Below are 17,159 nucleotides of genomic sequence, written 5' to 3' on the forward strand. Positions count from 1 at the left end.
GTTTTCCTCACTCTAATCTTGAGTCAAATTGGTTCAGAAAAAAAAAACATTTCCTATTTTAGATGTTTTTTTATTTTGTACTAAAATATGTATCAGAACAATCGGGGGTGAATAAAAATGGTAGACAAGTTATGAATTGGGAACAACAGGTTCGAACCGATGAATCAGGCCATCTCGATGTCATCGGTTTGTTTGGTAGGCGTTGCGAGTACGTACGGGTCGTAGGTCCATGTCGGGAATACCCTTTTGTACAAATTCATCAGAACAGTGTCTTGAGATTTTAACTGCCCGTCGAATACACACTTCATATGCCCGTGTGTACCTGTAATTTGACACAGTGTAAAATAGCACGATGAAATATACAATAGTGCAATGCGAAGAGACAAACCTAGCGGCTCTTTGATGTGACCTCGACGACCGTGCTTAGTACGCAGCTGTACAGGTTTGAACCAATTGATATCCTCTCGATTGAAAAACATAAACCGCACAACGGCTGATCGCTTGTGAATTTTGAAAGGATACCCACTAAGAACAACTCTTTTAATCACTAGTCTATCCGGATTCACCGAAAGCACGCTTCCCGTCGCAATCAGTTCCTAGAACATGCCATTCAATGGAAAATAGAATGTTTGTCCTCTGCTCTGGTAAGAGGGTGACTTACCAGATCGCCGGCTTGATTTTCGATGTAACACATAACTGGACAGGGTGGGAATGTTACTGGCGCGTACATACTCGCAACCACCGTACTTCCAGGATGAAAGTATCGTTCGTACTGAAAAACGATAGCAGCTTTCTTTTACGAACCTCATACGATTGATAGACGTCGCCAGGGTTCTTCCTTATTCAAACCGGTCGTCAGTACATTGGTTTTTACCTTATGTTTACTGCCATTAGTATGCTGACTGAAAATTGGCAAAGCATAGAACTTTCTGAATCCGCATTGGAACAGTAATCTCGTCTTGGATTCAATAGCTTTGCTATTATTGGTCGTGCGCTTTAAGACAACATTCAGAACGGACATCTTATGTTCATGCGGCAGTAAGCCAAACAGTATCAGTGGTTGCTCCACTTTGGTGATGTAAGCCTTGTAGAGATCCTGGTTCACCTCGGTAACATGTATAGTTATGTACCAGCCGGGCTGTAACATTAATTCTATTGATAATGGCCTTGCACAGTCGGCATGACTCGTCCGAGTCTGAGTCACTACTACAGCGGATAAATGCAACCGAGGTGTAATTAAATTAAGCAGACGCCGCCTTGTGACATGAAGGATGATCGTTGATCTCACCGTTGGTCCGCACTCGTTCCAACTCTTCTTCAATATACGTTTCCGCGTGCGATCAAAATTCTCAAACTGGAAGATTCTTGCGTAGTCGGCCGGTAGGTTTTCCTTGGGATCCCAAGGACTTGTTCTGAATGATTCCAGGCCTCGGTATTTCGCGAAATATTCTCTGGCTGGTACGTTTTGGGGTGTGTCCTTTTCATCGGGAAACAGGGCGTCCAATTTCGCTTCTACATACAAGCACATGTCATATATTTAATTTAATGACATTCGTCGCTATATCTCAAGCAGTTTCTTTGATTGCGAGATGTAAGTAATTGATCAACCTTTGAATTTGATAATAGCTTGACGTTCTTCTTGCATGTCCATCTGTTGATCATATCGTTGGTCGTCAAGTGCAGCGTCGGAAGAGATTGTCATGGTTTCGTAGTCGTTCTCATCTCCAGATTCATTTTCGCTAAGCTCATACATCGAGGTTGGCTGCTCTGCATCAACTGCCATTCCTTCATCGCTTCCCTCATCAGACCCAGATTCCGATCCTTGATTTAATTCTTCTGTAGAGATTTGTAATTTACGTCAAAAATGACATATCGAGCAACAGAGACAAATATCGATGATTATCAAAGACCCACCATCGTCTACATCGGGTATCCAAGCTGCTTGATAAGAGGAAGTTCCTTTGGGAAGTAGCTTTACAACCTTCGTTTTTGTCAGTTTAATTTCGGCATCTGCCAATTCTTCACTGGTTGGCCAGGTTTGTTCAGCATCCAAGGGATCAGGTATATACTCCGACTGCAAAGATTCCTGTGACCGGAAAAACTTGATTTAAATAATTGCCAGCATATATGAATGAAGATATGAAAAAATACCGCTTCTACCTGTATGTTTGAGTCAACTCGTTCCAAAATTCGTGTCGCAGCATTTTTGCCCATCTCAAAATCACTTGCTGTACAAAGATCTTTGGTCCGTTTTTTTTCCAAAGGATAAATGTCTTGTGGCGCATCGATTTGTGACATTTGAAACTCTCCAAATCCAGGTATGTGTACTAGGCCATTTACCGACATTCGTGAGCCGCGTAAATAACCAGTTACTTCCAAGGTGCCGTGGCCCTTTAACATCTGTTCAATAGTGGCAAAGATTTAACTTGATATACAATGTTTCGACAACACCTAACATTGTTCATGAACATATGGCAGGGGTTATTACAGGTGCTGGCTGTTGGCAAAGATCTCAATTGGCAATCGATAGCGGTACATACGGTTTGATCTCCAGTTTTGAATGTAACATTTTCGGCTAGCAGATGTGGTCGGTTATCTCTATAGGACAGGCTCCTCCGCTTTTGCAATCCCAGGCGTCTAAGGACATTTAATGCATCTATCGTTTTTTCTAGGGGCATAACTTTTTCATCTGGTAGCCACTTGGAAATCAACTTTTGCACTTGTTGCTTGCTATCATGCCATTTCTATTGAGACAAATGAAACATGTAAATTTTCAAAAGGTGAACATTCTAGCGCCAAAGGACAAAATCCTTTTCCAAACTTGGATAATGATTCGTAATACCTTAGGATGGATGGTTTCCAAATCCATAACCGCTACTACGACACTAGGAAGACCCTGGGCTATCATTGCGGTCATGATTTCTTCTCCCCAGTTATCAATAGGCGCGTCCGTTGATCCACTTGTGGATTTTCGAATGGCCGGAACCAGGAATAAAATCGAATCCGCAATTTTAGCAGCGTCCAAATTGGCAAAAGTGTCTCCCAGTGAGGGGAAAATGAACGAAAATCTCTGTTTGAATCTTGGCATACTGAAAATGTAAGAGATCTCATCAGCGGGTGAATCCAATATTAACTGGTTTGTTTGTTAATATGGTGTACGAGATCTAGACAGAAGTGACTTATTCAGAAAAGCGGGACACATCGTCATAAGCCAACTAATTTATAGACTGGTAATAAACGTAGCGTGCTTCCTCTGGTTCTTAACCATGGACACTGTATTTGTTTATACCCAATGTGAATGACGCCTGTGGGGCTTTTTGAAACGATTGCTGCTTCGTCAGTGCCAGTTAGCAGAGACAGGGCCGATTGGGGATCAAAATCCTGATTCAGTGGAATTACAGCAACGAGTAAGGGGGCTGCCAATGATCCACCAAGACTCCGCTTCTTTGTTAGAACCTCTTCGCGTTTTTTTTTGCGTATCTGCTGGGACTGATTTCTGCGTTCCTCCTTTCTCAATTCCCTGCAAGCTCGTTTCAACATTGACTGTGAAGCGACTTTACCTAAATGATCGTGCACATGAAACCCATTAGTAAGATTTCTTCGCTGATGCCCACAAGGATGCAAAAATTGTTGAACGAGTATCAAAACACGTGAGCGTTCGATCTATTAAAGCGTTCTTCGGAGTAAAGTCGGACAAATTGTTAGTCGCGTACATACCTTTGACTTCATTATCAATGCTTCCTTTGCTACGGTGTCTGCCAGTTTTGTGTAATTTGTTCGACTGTTTAAACACACCTGAACGGTGTCTATCTTGTTTCTCTATTCCCATATTAATGGTAGCAGTTATTTTGAGCACATGAACAGCGACAAATAATCCGAGAACGAGGTTGTATGAAAACGATCGGACCTATGAATACCTCACGGACTTGGGTAACCTAGTGGTTGTGTAAATAGGTAGTAAGTAAGTGAGTTGATTTCAGTGGTCTCTAGGCTCGGCATAGGAAATATAAGGATGTAGGAAATATTTCATATGTCCGTGGGTCTAGGGGTCTAGCCGCCTCAAGACCACCAAACGCGAGACCAAACGCAGCTCTAAATTCGGTGTGCAGGTTGGTGAACGCAGCATAGATCGCGCCAGCGACCTAGGTTCAGGCAAATTTTTCTGCGATTCCAAAATTTTTCTCTGTTGCCGCGGTCGGTTTTCACGGGGAGGCACGGACGTGGGCACGGAACAGAAGGACTAGCTATTGTTATTCTGTGGCACGGAGGCACGGTGGCCACTGAGTCGGTGGCAACGGGAACGGGGTAGTGGGAACGTCGATCTCTTTAGTTTGTCTTGTTTTTCATCTTTTACTGATTTTAAAGTTTGAGTTTCGTTAATTTTTTGGCTCCATTGTCGTCGATTTCGGACGAACTCTCGAAAATTAATGAGTTCTGAAGTAGTTTGAAGGAGCTTCGGCTAGCCGGAGTACACAAACAAAAGTAACAACAAAAATGGCGTTAGAAGAGGAGGCCCAGATTTGTAGGCTTTGCGGGCAGTGCGAGAGCATCTACATTGATGTCTTCGGGGAAGAGGGAACAAAGCGATATCTGAGCCTAAAAATCCATACGAAAGTCAATATTTTGGTGAGTTAATTTTTAGTTACTAACCCCTAAGATATTACTAGGTAACGGTAAGTGCCGCTGTTATTACTACACGCTGAGAATCCTGTATACGACCACGTGAACAAGTTGGGCTTTAATTTTCTCTACAAGCTCACCACCAACGATCAAAACCGGTGCCGAATTGATCAACAGTTATTCCCTACACGAGGTGTTCTGCGATTCCATTACTCACTATTATCCCGTATTCCGATTCTTTGGACTTGACATGTCATGTGACAAACGGTATTCTGTACTGAGTGAGGGTCTCTTTTATGAGGAATGCCGCTGAGTTCTCACGTGTATCTAGAAAGCTTATTGGACAATGGAGTAGAAATCATTCTTTTCTCAGAGCGTCGTAGTTCACAAGTTTGATACAACTTGTGTGATTACTATGTGCAAATTGCTGGTGAAATTGCAGGTTGAAATATTGCAATTCCAGATGTTCAGGTAGATATACAATAATACAATATGATATGCATGACGATATGTTCCAAGCTTGCATTTAGATATGAAATTACCGAATATAGTTAATATCATATATGAGTTGAAATATTTTGCAATATAAGACAAAGTGTTTTGAAATATCAGTTTACTGTTACGCAGGCAGATACTGTAGTTTGTACGCTGCCATATGATCACATTGAAAGTAAGTTGGATCAACTGCAGTAGGGTATAGAGCGGTAGGGTTTTGAAACGACTCGTAGTTGGTTTCCAAATTTTTCAGTTCTTAGTTCGATGTGGAATTTAGTTATATTTTTCATCGCACCATATCAAATTGAGCATCAAAACTATGAATGTTCGATTAAACATGATCACATCTTTTTAATATTTGAAAATATATCCCAGTGAACAATATTTTGTTTTCATTAGTTTTTACCACTTCTCATCAGTACACATTTCTTTGTTACCCACTACACTGTTAAGTCTTAGAATTTTTCTCTGAACCACAGATAGATGAGAGGGACCCGCTGCCCAAGGCGATCTGCGTACAGTGCCTGGGCAAGCTGGAATTCGTTTGCGATTTTCAGGAGGAATGCCTTCGCACCCAACAACTGTTGCGCGATCGTTTCAATTGGCCATCTCCCAGTGACATTGTAAGTGATATATACCTATTGTTATCACTTGTAACATTAGCTATATTTTCATAGCTCTGCCGCTCTATTACTCATCATGCCAGTGTTCTCGGTTGTGAGTTGTTGTTTTTCAATAGGGAGCTCACAAATTCGTCTACTCTATGTTTCTTTGCTAACTTCTTTTCTGCTTTTCGAATTCAATCTAAATCACTCTACAGTTCCTCTACACGGGTAAAAAATATTTGTAGCTACAAATCAGTCAGATCAGGTGTAGTAGTAATTCTGGTAGTTTCCTGCTTCGGTGAATCTAATTAGTGAGTAATTCGGAGAGTAATTTGCTCTGTCCACAGGACGAAATCAAAGTTGAAGATACTCCAGTTTCGTCAGTAAACAACAATAATACCAACCAAAATCAGAACCCTCCGGACATTGTCATTAATGATGCTGACGACATTGATTGTTTTAAAGAAGAAGAACAGAGTTCATCTTGGAACGTTGCACCTGCCACAACCGACAATACTCCAAGAATTTTGATTGACGTGAAACGAGTGAAACCATCGTCTAGAAACATACCAGTTGAACACCACAATGGCATCACTATCACTGGAAATGTGGTGCAGTCTGTAACAACATCCTCAACCCCGTTAGATATATTACCAAATGATGACATTTTGAGTATTCAAATTCCTTCGACAAAGAACATCTTACCTGAGTTTGATATCGATGAAATCTGTCGTAGCGTTCCAATCGCCAATAGGTTGCGTAGTCAAGGAAACAACAGCGAAAGCAATTCTTTGGTGACACGTCATACCTTAGATAGGCCTCGTTTTCTCCAAGAAAATGACGATGTGATACAAATACCTACATCAGCTCTAAATAAGGTTCTGACTACTATTGCCAATTCTGACAACACGCAAGTCACAGTCAAGGAATCTACTAGTGTAAACGATGCTAACGGCGATCTGAATTTCCTTGTTGAGCTTCGTCGTAAAAAAAATGCAGAGCTGGTGACTATTTTGGCTAAAGTATTTCCTGATCAGGGATCATGTATAGTGGATCGTGGAGCAATCATAAAGCTCTTGGAGAATCAAAATGACTCTGAGATGCAAGCAATCGTTGCCAAAGTCTTGGGTCAGTTCAATTCCAATGAGGATGACATTAACAATGGGGAGACAAAATTGGTTGTTGGAAGGAATCCTGAGGACCTTTTCCGCATGGACGGAGAAGAAATAAGCGTTGAAGAGAACATAGAACAAGTGAGCGTTGAGAACCGTACCCGCTACATTTGTAGACTCTGTCGAAAGAAGTATAGTCGCAAGGACAAATGCACTGTGCATGTCAAAACCCACCTGGGAATAAAGCAATATCTTTGTACTCTCTGCCCTGCAAAGTTCGTCTGCAAATCGGATGTACTCAAACACATAAGGTCAACACACACAAATCCTAGGCCGTTCCAGTGTCCAAAGTGCCCGAGAAGGTTGCGTTCAAAATTTGACCTTATCGAACACGACAATGTTCATGAAGGTATAAAGCCTTATTCGTGCAGCGAATGCGGGCTAAGATATCATCACAAAGTATCCCTGCAAATGCATGCCAAGTCCCACCTACCCTCGCAGAATCTTGCATGTGAATACTGCGGTAACGTTTTCCCATTCCGAACGAGACTTTTGAGCCACATAGCTAGTGTTCATATGAAAAACAGGCGCAATTTCCGATGTCACTTCTGTTACAACTTATACTCCAGTCTCTCAGTGCTCAATAACCACATAAAATCTAGCCATGCTGCTACACATGTTTGTGAAATATGTGGTAAGGAATTCAAGGTCAAATCGAAATACAAAACTCATGTCCTCCAGCATGAAAACCCAAGACCTTTCAGCTGTCCTGTTTGTAAGAACAAGTATGCCTCGCGGACTTTTCTAAGCGAGCATCTCTCCAAGCATCAGGGAATCCGTAAACACATATGCCAGAAATGTGGAGCCACTTTTGCTCAGGCAAGCCACCTGGCTGCACATCGACACGTTCATGGTGAAAAAAAATACTCATGCCCCGATTGTGGGCGGAGATTCAACAGGCAAGACAATATGAAGGTGCACAGAAAACGACACTTCAAACCGGCGTCCACTAGGCCAAAAGAACAGAATCGTCTGCCCAAGCAATCTCCGAAAGAGAACAGCACCCCACCTTCTTCTGATTGAAAAATAGTTTGTTCCTGTACATGCCCACCATTTATAACGAGGGTCGGCCAAAGTTTTGCCATGATTCCGATAGTGCTTCTATCTCATTATTAGACTGACGAGTGGATATACTTCATTTCGGATTTGCCATCTGAACCCATATGCAGGCAACTCATGACTGCATAGTTGCCAAATTCCATTTCAAATCTTCACTTCAATAAAATATTCTTAGATAGATTTTATGGGCTACGAGAGCCATTACGGGCTTCCAAGACAGAATTTTTCACCAAATGTTATAGCTATCTTAAGGGGGACGACTTTTGAAAAAGTGCGGATAGTTGAAAAATGATCCAATCATTGTTCGAATAATGTTAATCGTATAGGCATTACGAGAAATCTATAAGACTATTTTGGACTTTTGTACTCTACGGTATTGAGCGAATATACTATATTTTCGATATTATTGCATTTTGATGAACTTATTGGTTGCTTTCCATATCGTACGAGTTAATCTAGATGATAATTCATATAATAATTTTATAACGATGACAAATTTTCAATGTCTTTTAAGGATTTTTGACATTGAGAATAGTTGGATTCAAATTTTGTATTTGAACAATATAGGCAAATAGTAACGGTCAATCGTGTACCTACAGATGCGAGTGCTTTTTTACTCAAGAAGATATTCCACTTTCAAATCAATCAACATTGAGAAGGAGCAATAAGTTCTCCGCGTATTTTGCTCAGTGTTGGATATCATAGTTTTTCATTGAATAGCTTCACATTTCCCTCATTATTATTAAAATTTATTTCTACACCAGCCCAAATTATACCATTCAACAAAAGATTTGTTCTGTTCTCTAAAGAGTTATAAATAAAGGCATGATTTTCATCCAGAGCTGTACATTTTGCTCATTTTTTTCAACTATATCGGAGTTGTTTTACGTTTTTCTCAAACTGTGAAGAGGAGTAAGTATATCCAGATACTTGGACGACATTTTAAATAATGAGAACGGCTGGTTAGAATTATATTTGGCTCGTTCCATTTTTCACAATCATTATTCGTTTGATGTACTTATTTCGTTATTTGCATTCTATAGATCACGCAAGATGATGGCCTATCGAGGAAGATATGCATGCGATGCATAGGCACACTCGAATTTGTAACTGATTTTCATAACAAGTGCCACCAGACACAACACCAACTTTTGACAGCTGTGAGTGTAATACGATTATTTTTTTCTTCACCATCTTATTAGACGATTGGAGAACATTTGGACTGTGAAACGAAAAAATACACACAGAAATCCAAACACTACCGGTACATCGATTTTTTTCAATTCCAGAAGGAGCATTCTCGAAAAATTGCCAATGTTGACATTACTGCAGAGTCCGACAAAGAGAACACTTTGCCAGCTGACCCACTCATGCAGATTGGGCATAAGACAACGGTGATCACTGATTCTACCGCAAGAGCGATCGATTCCGCAGAGTACGATACCTCCGGCTGTTTCCGCGATTGCCACGGGGTCGCGAAGTATGAAACTATCTGGACAGAAAGTAGAAGTAACAAACGAAAAAAATCTGAATCAGGTAAGACGTTAAAACAGCACAATGGTGATGATTCGATGGATGAAGCGATGAGTTCGTTTTTCTAGTTATCGGTGTATTGGAGCCAAAAAGCCTGCGCGGTAAAGAAGCTACTCTAAGTTCGGAATATAATAATACTATACTGCCGAAGCACAAGCTCCGAGAAACAAGGGCCCAAAAAGAGAGCGTGGATGGATACGAACATTCAGAAGTCCCCGTCAGTTGTATTCAAACGAGGAAACAAGTACCAAAAAAAATCGAGAGATCTAGAAGTAATTGCAAGAAAGCACCTCCATCCAACTCACGAGAAACCAAAGTTGGCAACAGGATTGTGACTGATAATTTTGACGACGAGTTTAATATGAAAACAGCACCTATGTACGCTAAGAAAACGGTGCTCGCACCATTAGAAAATGTTCTTGCGCCAATTTCGAGAGAATTAAGTCAAGATTTCAACAATCAACCGACTACCGAGAATCTACAGCCAAATGGGAACGTCAACAAAATGCAAGTCAAGGAGAGCCAGGTATTCGAGGAATGGTTAGAAAACAAGCCTGTTGGCAAGGGCTTGAATATTATACGCGCATCACAAGGTTACCTCGAAACGACAACGGCATCGCAGCACCTGATTTCATTTTCCAAAAAATTGATCAAAAGCGTTGAACTGAATGGTGGACATTTTCACGAACGACGAAAGAAATCTGAAGATCAATTTGGAAAGTTATCCGAACTAATAACTCACGAACAAAAAAAAGTCATTGAAACTTTATATACAATAAACATGGATGTGGTTGATAATGCAGAAGTATACCGAAATATAACCATTTTGAATAAATTAAAATTCAATTGTAAACTATGCGGAAAAACTTACGTGAGAATGGACAAATGCCAGGTACTTTGCTGTTCCTCTTCTATTGCTACACCGCCGATTTGCATTCATCAATTGTTGGTAATTCTTTGTATAATAATAAACATGTGTTCGTGTCCAACAGGTTCATGTATGGGGTCATTTGAACATGAAGCCATTTAGCTGCAAATTGTGTGACTTTGTTACCCTCACAATAAGTAACATTCGATGTCACATTAGAAAACGCCACTTGAAGATTAAACCGTTCCAATGCAATCTTTGCGAAAAGACTTACGCAACCGCAGTGCTGCTGAAGGAACACATAAACTCTCATACTGGTGCAAAGCCCTACTTATGCAAACTTTGTGACTTTGCCACAGCCAACAGGCAGGTTCTCAGTTATCACAGAACCACCCACAAACCCGCGAAAGTAAGTAGTTCTCCAACGGGCAATGGAATCTTCTATGGATAACATTCGAACTCTGAAAATGAATCTACAGATTCATCTTTAACCCTCATGTCTCTACATTACAGGACATCTCGTGCGAGATGTGCGACAAAAAATTCTTCTCAAATTGCAGAATGCGGGCGCACATGATTACCCACAACAAAGATAAAGCACTGAAATGCAAACTTTGCTCTACATATTTGTGTAATGCCGAGGCACTAGAGATGCATTGCCAGAAAGTTCACGCGCGCGAGTACATCTGCAATATTTGCGGGCTACGGACTAGAACGAAAAAAGCTCTGACAAACCACGAAAATGTGATTACATGTAACAATGAGATAATTTTTAAGGTTTCACTAATCGACTCTATAGCCAATTGTGTGTATTGCATTTTGCGGTTCATTACAGAGAAGTTATCTGCAACCAATGAATTCCGTGTAAAATTTAATACTAATGCGCCGGCATTGAACCACGCTCGAAAGATCCATTCTCTTACCGGCGAATCCAATTTGAATCTTGAGCATTAATGCTGCTATCAGATGTCAGCATTACCGGTTGTATTAATTTCACTTTGCTCACGTCATGTTTGCAATTAATCTTGGCATTAATTCAGCATTTGGCCATCAGAGTATCGATTTCATGTGGATCGATTTACAATTAGCATATGTTCCTCCGTGGTCCTGACTAACATCGTCGCTGCCGGTCGTTGTCGTTCGTACCTGACCAAGGTCGAGCACGTCGGAGACTTCTGTTACCGGTAGCGAACGTGTTGAGGAAATCCTTCTTATCAACTTTTCTGATTTCCTTCTCACTAAATATTCCCACATGTACGTACGTACGTAATGCGCTCATGTATATGCGACAGTACTGGAGAATGTAGTGGTAAAAATTTTAGGTACATTCAGCAGCCAAGTACAGATGTCACCTCTGTTCCAATGTATACAAAAGCCGACATATGTTGAAGGAGCACCTTCTCAAGCACCAAGGGATCCGAAAGTACAAGTGTCAATTATGTCAGAAGTCCTTTGCCCAGCAGTCCCACATCGCCGCACACATGAGCGTGCACATGGGGAAAAGGTGAGGCCTACGAACACCTATGTCTTAATCTAACTCCTGACCATCAATCTTATTTTTTCAGATACCCGTGTCCTGGTTGCAAGAAACTATTCAATAGACGAGACAACATGAGGATGCATACGAAACGTTGTGTACTTCTCAAGTCTGATCCAGATTTCAAGAATATTTTTCCTGACCAAAGCCCGACCCATCCGATTGTAGAGGACAATCGATTGGCTGCAGTAATCGACACTGATACCTCTGGCACGCCGAGACCAACAAAATCGATGGAGAATCCAAAGCCCGATACAGAGAAAAAAGAGACCGGGTCAGGCTTAAACACGACCGATTTGTTGTGAAGTAGGACTAGTGATTCACAAGAGTTGAAGGAAGATTTTTGGCATGCGGATTATTTCGTTCAATTCAAAAACGATGTTAATGGAATTCTTCGATTTGTAGGAGTGCAAAATACCTATCCCCACTCTCTAATCCCATTGCGAGAAATCTTCACAGTGAAGGTAATATGGCTATTACCGCGCATACATCTAGACCCGAATGTTTGTAGTTTCTTTACGCCTGGTTAGCGCCCTCCGCCACCGATTTTATTTTTCGTCGATCACAACTTTTATCATCACAGTCGATCAAACATCGTAAAGTTAAAGATGCTCGCACCTTTCAACGATTAACGACGTTGCATGATTTTGGTGGCAATTTTCAAGGCCGCAGGTTTTCAGGCGTACATATCATTGTACATATACATATACATGTAGTTGTAATTGGATGTCAAGTATTGATACCCAAGCATTTGTTGTACCTTGCAACCTCTTGCATGTAAATTTTGCCGGAAATTTACGACGAGTAAGCGAGTAACTGAAAGACTGATTTATCTTGAAATTGTAATATGGAGTTCCTAAAATAAAGTCGGTTTCTGTTTTTAAAAAAAAAAATCGCCAAGTCAAAATAAGAAAAACTTCAATATCCTGATGTGAGATGAATGATCTCCTGACTTCCTCGGTGGTGGCTGAATGGCATGACAAATTTCAATGCGTCAAATTTCTTACAAGGAACGTGTTAGTGTGAATCTAACGTAAAGTAGATATTCCGGTATTAATTTTTCTCTTGATTGCATGAGAAAGACTTTCGCTGTTTCGAACAGATCGCCTTGTGACGGATGATATTCATTTTGATCAGGTTTCTCTGCTACATCGGTATCCCACGACAGACTGGCATACACCGAATTACGATAAACCTCTACATCTACAGCTACATACAATGAAAGTGTTTATACCCAGTTAATGAAGAGCATACATAATGTATGTAAGTACAGCTAATGTTTGGTAGTCCAGACGAATTTCACATATATCTAGTGATTTGGCGGGGCGGGGAGCGACAGTAGAAAAGGAGAAAGCTACTTGCCCAGGTGAAAGTCGTCAGATGACCCGAATTCTTTCAATGCTATCGTCAAAATTCAGTGTCGTTCGTTGATCCTTGAAGTTCGCGCGGTCCATCCCGTCATATAGTATAGCGACAACACGGATATTCCTGGATAATTGTACACGAATATATAATATATTATCAGAGCGGTATCCATACGAATTGGAAGGATTCGGCGGGGAATATTATAACTTGATGAGAAAATAATCCTAAATACGCCTAAAATGAGTCTCGAGCCACCGTCGTACCAATCTTTGGATGAAAAGACGACCCGGAGATTGCTCGCGCTATTCACCGGCGAAAGGACTGGATGGGTTCAGGTCGGGGAGAAAAAATGGTTTTTTCCGCACCGATACGTCGAGCAGGGAAGTCACTTTTTCAACTTCAAAGCACGGCCGGACGACACCTGGGTTGTCTCATATCCAAGATCAGGTATGAGAGGTGCAATGCATAGAGGCCGTTACCAATAACTTGTGCCAAATTTTTCGTGACGACTTTGTTTGAAATCGCCGAATATCTCGACCAGGTACTACTTGGACACAGGAACTCGTATGGTTGATTTGCAACGACTTGGACTTTGATACCGCGAGAAAAGTACACCTCACCGAGAGATTTCCTTTCTTAGAGTACGACGTTCGTTATTGTTTTTCAAGATTTCCTTGTATACCCTTCGACAATTGATATTGGAAACGTGGTTCGTTGCAGGATAAGCCTGTGCACCCATCCTCAGGTAATCGATGAGTTAGTTGATGCAGTGAAAGATAATCCAGAGTTGGCTGCACGATGCCGTCAGGTTGCCGAGCCCGGCTATCAAGTTCTTCAACGGCTATCATCCCCGCGATTCATCAAGTCGCATTTCCCCTTCAGCTTACTCCCGGGTGTCTTGGACGTCGGTTGCAAGGTAATTATTCAATTCGGTCTGTGGAATTCCACAAAATTTCGATACGTTGTCGGGGTACATGCGCTTGAAAAGAAAATGTGAGCCCAAGTTGATGTCGGGACGATGACCGGTGATACCGGGGCATATTAATGTCGACTCTGACGATTGCTGATTTTCATAAGCGTTTCAGATAAACAGGAATGCGTTTTCTTGCCATCATTGTGACTTGAAGCAGGTCAACAGAGTATCGCTTTGCAAAATGAAACAGTACTCGGTGAATTATGGTTAATGTATACGCTGAAATAATTCGGTCGCGTAGATTGTGTCGGCGAGTCCTTGTTATCGCTCTTTTAGCCTCGTGGCAACGGTCTTTGCAAAAACCTTTTTCATATGCACTTGTGTGGACTACGGATTTTTTTTTTCCAGCAATTTCTAAATCAGAAGGAAAGCTTCCTTGTTCTGGTTTACAGAAAACAAAGTTTTGGTGTGTTCATCGTCGCGTCAACTTTTATTCTCATTTTTAAATTAGTCGGTCATTATTTTTGGGCATTCTGTCGTAACTGTACTGCGTACCTACCATGCTCGCTTTTTTCATTGAGCCTAGGTCGTCTACGTCGCGAGGAACCCAAAGGATGTAGCTGTTTCGTGGTTCCACTTGAATCGAATTTTCAAGACCCAAGGTTATCAGGGCGACTTCCCGACATTCTGGAGTTGTTTCCGCGATGATCTCAGTGAGTCTCAAGATCACGGCACGACTACTTGCCGATCGACAATAGGGTTGGCAAATGGTTGTCGAAAATACGCTTATCACAGTTTCTAACTCAAGCTATCTGATCACCTATTTTTAGCTACATGGTCGCCGTATTGGGAACATTTGAAGGAAGCCTGGGCGTTGAGAGACGATCCGAACTTGCTTTTCTTATTCTACGAGGATATGAACATGGTATGTGTGCTACCAGTTCTCGTGTGCACCCGATTTATTTTCTAGTACATTAGCATATAATCGTATGTTTGGTTTTTCAGGACTTGCCCAAAACCATTGACAGAGTGGCCAAGTTTTTGGGTAAGAATCTGACGCGCGAACAAACGTTCAATCTAGTCGACTACCTGGACTTCAACCGGTTCAAGAGAAACGGAACTGTCAATGGCGAAGAATTGAAGGAATGCGGTGTCATAACAACGACTAGTTTTATAAGGAAAGGTCAAAGCGGAGGATGGACAGACACATTTACTCCAGAGCTAGAGGCCGACGCGGATCAGTGGATAGCTGAAAATCTCAAGGATACAGACTTTTCATTTCCCATATTAAATAATAATGATAATAAATATTGAGAAGTATTTATTCTCATTACGATCCTTCAGAGGTCAGAGGATATCGCGTTCGAATTAGGCCAATCTTAGCGACAGTGAATCAACGATAATACTGTTGCGTAATTTCTTGCGACTCTGTCTTTTTATTCAAGTACAGTTCATGGATATGAACCTCGAGTTAAAAAAAAATAAAAATGAATATTTTTTGAATAAGAGAATTCAATTTCGTAAAGACGGGGACGCATCTTTCTATGAATAATCGATTCAAGTGATTGCTTTCTGTGGCGGTGGGTGTATGACTAATCTTAATCTGACCGATTTCTGTAGATTCTTTGCCAATGTTGCTTCCATTTCTGCAGCCATGTCCCTCAATCGTGGCTTTAGCTTGCGGAGGGTGATTTTGAACAATCGTTCGTTGGGACATCCGATCAAAACGTAGGTAACGATGCTTCTGTCATCACAGACGTTATAATATTCCATCTTTATATCCAAGTTGTGAGGAATTTCTGCCGGTAAGGTATTCAGCATACCAGCGCGTACAATCCGCAGGACCATTTCTTCCGGCTTCTGATCGGTAAGGGTATCCCTCTCATAGTCCCACTCTCTCGGCTTAGCTGAATCTAGAAGATAGTGCTAATTTCCAAGAATAAAACAGTAACTCAATCATCTAGCGAGTGTCGAACATTCCGTGAAAATTTGTGACTGACAATCGAGCTTACCCTCAAGTCCTGCACCCCGTCTCCTAGCAAAGCAGACAGCATAAACACATCCACAAAATGTGGCCATCCGTTCGTTCCGGTCAATTCATCTACAAACTGCAAGAGCCGTGTCTTGCTTTTGATTTTGTCGACTTTGTTCAACAATAATAAGGATCGGGCATTGGAATCCAAAGTCTTTAGCAAGCTGATGATTTCCGGGTTTATCTGATCTCGGGTAGTGACTTGAGATATGTCGTGCAAAACACCAACAACGTCCGCCGTACCAAGAGCTTGACCTGGATCCAATCTAAAGCTTTTTTCTAAGCTGTGCCTTACGACGTCTCGGGAGGACACAACCCCCGGTGTGTCCACAAATACCAATTCGATATTTTCGAAGTGATGAATGGCGCGACATGCCGAGCGAGTTGTATGTTTTCTCATTGAGGAGGCACATACCTATGTCGAAGGAACAATCAAGTGCCAGAGCAAAGGAATAGCTGGGACGAATCGCGTGCAGGTATAAAAGCACGAACAGTAGAACCTACCTGGTGTTCAACCAACTGATTAATAAGAGTGCTCTTTCCGGCATTCGGAGCACCGAGTATGGCAATTCTAAGAGATTTTCTTTCCTCTCGTCGCAACTGAGGAAAATCGTGCTCTGCTGCAATCGGGATGTCATATTTCTCAAGTAGCCCAGTGCTACCTAACCTTGCCAAGTTAGCCAAGCTACCATTAGTGTTAGTTCTCGACAGGATGCGAGTCGGCACTATACGAAGCCCGAACATCTGAAAACTCTCTCCGTCAATCGCTCGCTGCGTCCAACCGATTCACTTTATTTTTGAAACCCGTTGTAGATCAGAGATAGTTGTCGGTGTCGGTTCGGAAATATTACGATGCTCGTAATCATTTCGCAATCAGACAACATTCCTCTCCACCGTCGCGAGAGGATCGAGGATCATCGAGTATCTAACGATCTGCGATAATCAAAACTCGTCAATGCT

General features: G+C 41.6%; 4 protein-coding genes across 10 annotated transcripts; 2 read left to right on the forward strand and 2 right to left on the reverse strand.

Annotated features, from left to right (window-relative positions):
* Positions 1 to 54: 54 nt before the first annotated feature.
* On the reverse strand, positions 55 to 3,973 carry LOC105685506 (pre-rRNA-processing protein TSR1 homolog). 2 transcript variants are annotated; one of them, XM_012399656.3, is made up of 12 exons: positions 3,718 to 3,973; positions 3,290 to 3,560; positions 2,843 to 3,089; positions 2,541 to 2,744; positions 2,161 to 2,400; positions 1,915 to 2,086; positions 1,609 to 1,836; positions 1,289 to 1,512; positions 875 to 1,138; positions 662 to 772; positions 389 to 596; positions 55 to 322 (listed from the first exon to the last, which is right to left on the reverse strand). In XM_012399656.3, the coding sequence occupies exons 1-12, from the start codon at positions 3,827 to 3,829 to the stop codon at positions 165 to 167; spliced, it is 2,439 nt and encodes an 812-aa protein (XP_012255079.2). In that variant the 5' UTR covers positions 3,830 to 3,973; the 3' UTR covers positions 55 to 164. The 2 variants fall into 2 exon arrangements, with proteins under 2 accessions (XP_012255079.2, XP_048507690.1); XM_048651733.1 differs by having other exon boundaries at positions 662 to 793.
* A 201-nt stretch (positions 3,974 to 4,174) lies between these two features.
* Positions 4,175 to 12,782, forward strand: LOC105685507 (zinc finger protein 846-like). Of its 6 annotated transcripts, XM_048651735.1 has the most exons (10): positions 4,490 to 4,626; positions 4,756 to 5,091; positions 5,595 to 5,738; positions 8,995 to 9,111; positions 9,241 to 9,487; positions 9,553 to 10,376; positions 10,477 to 10,761; positions 10,866 to 11,096; positions 11,675 to 11,856; positions 11,918 to 12,782. In XM_048651735.1, exons 4-10 carry the CDS (start codon positions 9,031 to 9,033, stop codon positions 12,192 to 12,194), a joined length of 2,127 nt encoding a protein of 708 aa, XP_048507692.1. In that variant the 5' UTR covers positions 4,490 to 4,626; positions 4,756 to 5,091; positions 5,595 to 5,738; positions 8,995 to 9,030; the 3' UTR covers positions 12,195 to 12,782. The 6 variants fall into 6 exon arrangements, 5 of the variants coding, with proteins under 5 accessions (XP_048507691.1, XP_012255080.2, XP_012255082.2 ...); XM_048651734.1 differs by lacking the exon at positions 4,756 to 5,091 and having other exon boundaries at positions 4,175 to 4,626; XR_007277379.1 differs by lacking the exons at positions 4,756 to 5,091; positions 11,918 to 12,782 and having other exon boundaries at positions 4,175 to 4,626; positions 10,866 to 11,606; positions 11,675 to 11,815.
* A 244-nt stretch (positions 12,783 to 13,026) lies between these two features.
* LOC105685309 (sulfotransferase 1C4) lies at positions 13,027 to 15,670 on the forward strand. The gene is made up of 6 exons (XM_048651749.1): positions 13,027 to 13,701; positions 13,796 to 13,895; positions 13,975 to 14,170; positions 14,754 to 14,880; positions 14,998 to 15,092; positions 15,173 to 15,670. Exons 1-6 carry the CDS (start codon positions 13,494 to 13,496, stop codon positions 15,479 to 15,481), a joined length of 1,035 nt encoding a protein of 344 aa, XP_048507706.1. The 5' UTR covers positions 13,027 to 13,493; the 3' UTR covers positions 15,482 to 15,670.
* LOC105685308 (GTPase Era, mitochondrial) lies at positions 15,584 to 17,131 on the reverse strand. Its single transcript, XM_012399283.3, has 3 exons — positions 16,704 to 17,131; positions 16,180 to 16,614; positions 15,584 to 16,093 (listed from the first exon to the last, which is right to left on the reverse strand). The coding sequence occupies exons 1-3, from the start codon at positions 16,941 to 16,943 to the stop codon at positions 15,725 to 15,727; spliced, it is 1,044 nt and encodes a 347-aa protein (XP_012254706.1). The 5' UTR covers positions 16,944 to 17,131; the 3' UTR covers positions 15,584 to 15,724.
* Positions 17,132 to 17,159: the final 28 nt, after the last annotated feature.

This window comes from Athalia rosae, chromosome 3 (assembly GCF_917208135.1).
Source record: "Athalia rosae chromosome 3, iyAthRosa1.1, whole genome shotgun sequence".
NCBI lineage: Eukaryota > Metazoa > Arthropoda > Insecta > Hymenoptera > Athaliidae > Athalia > Athalia rosae.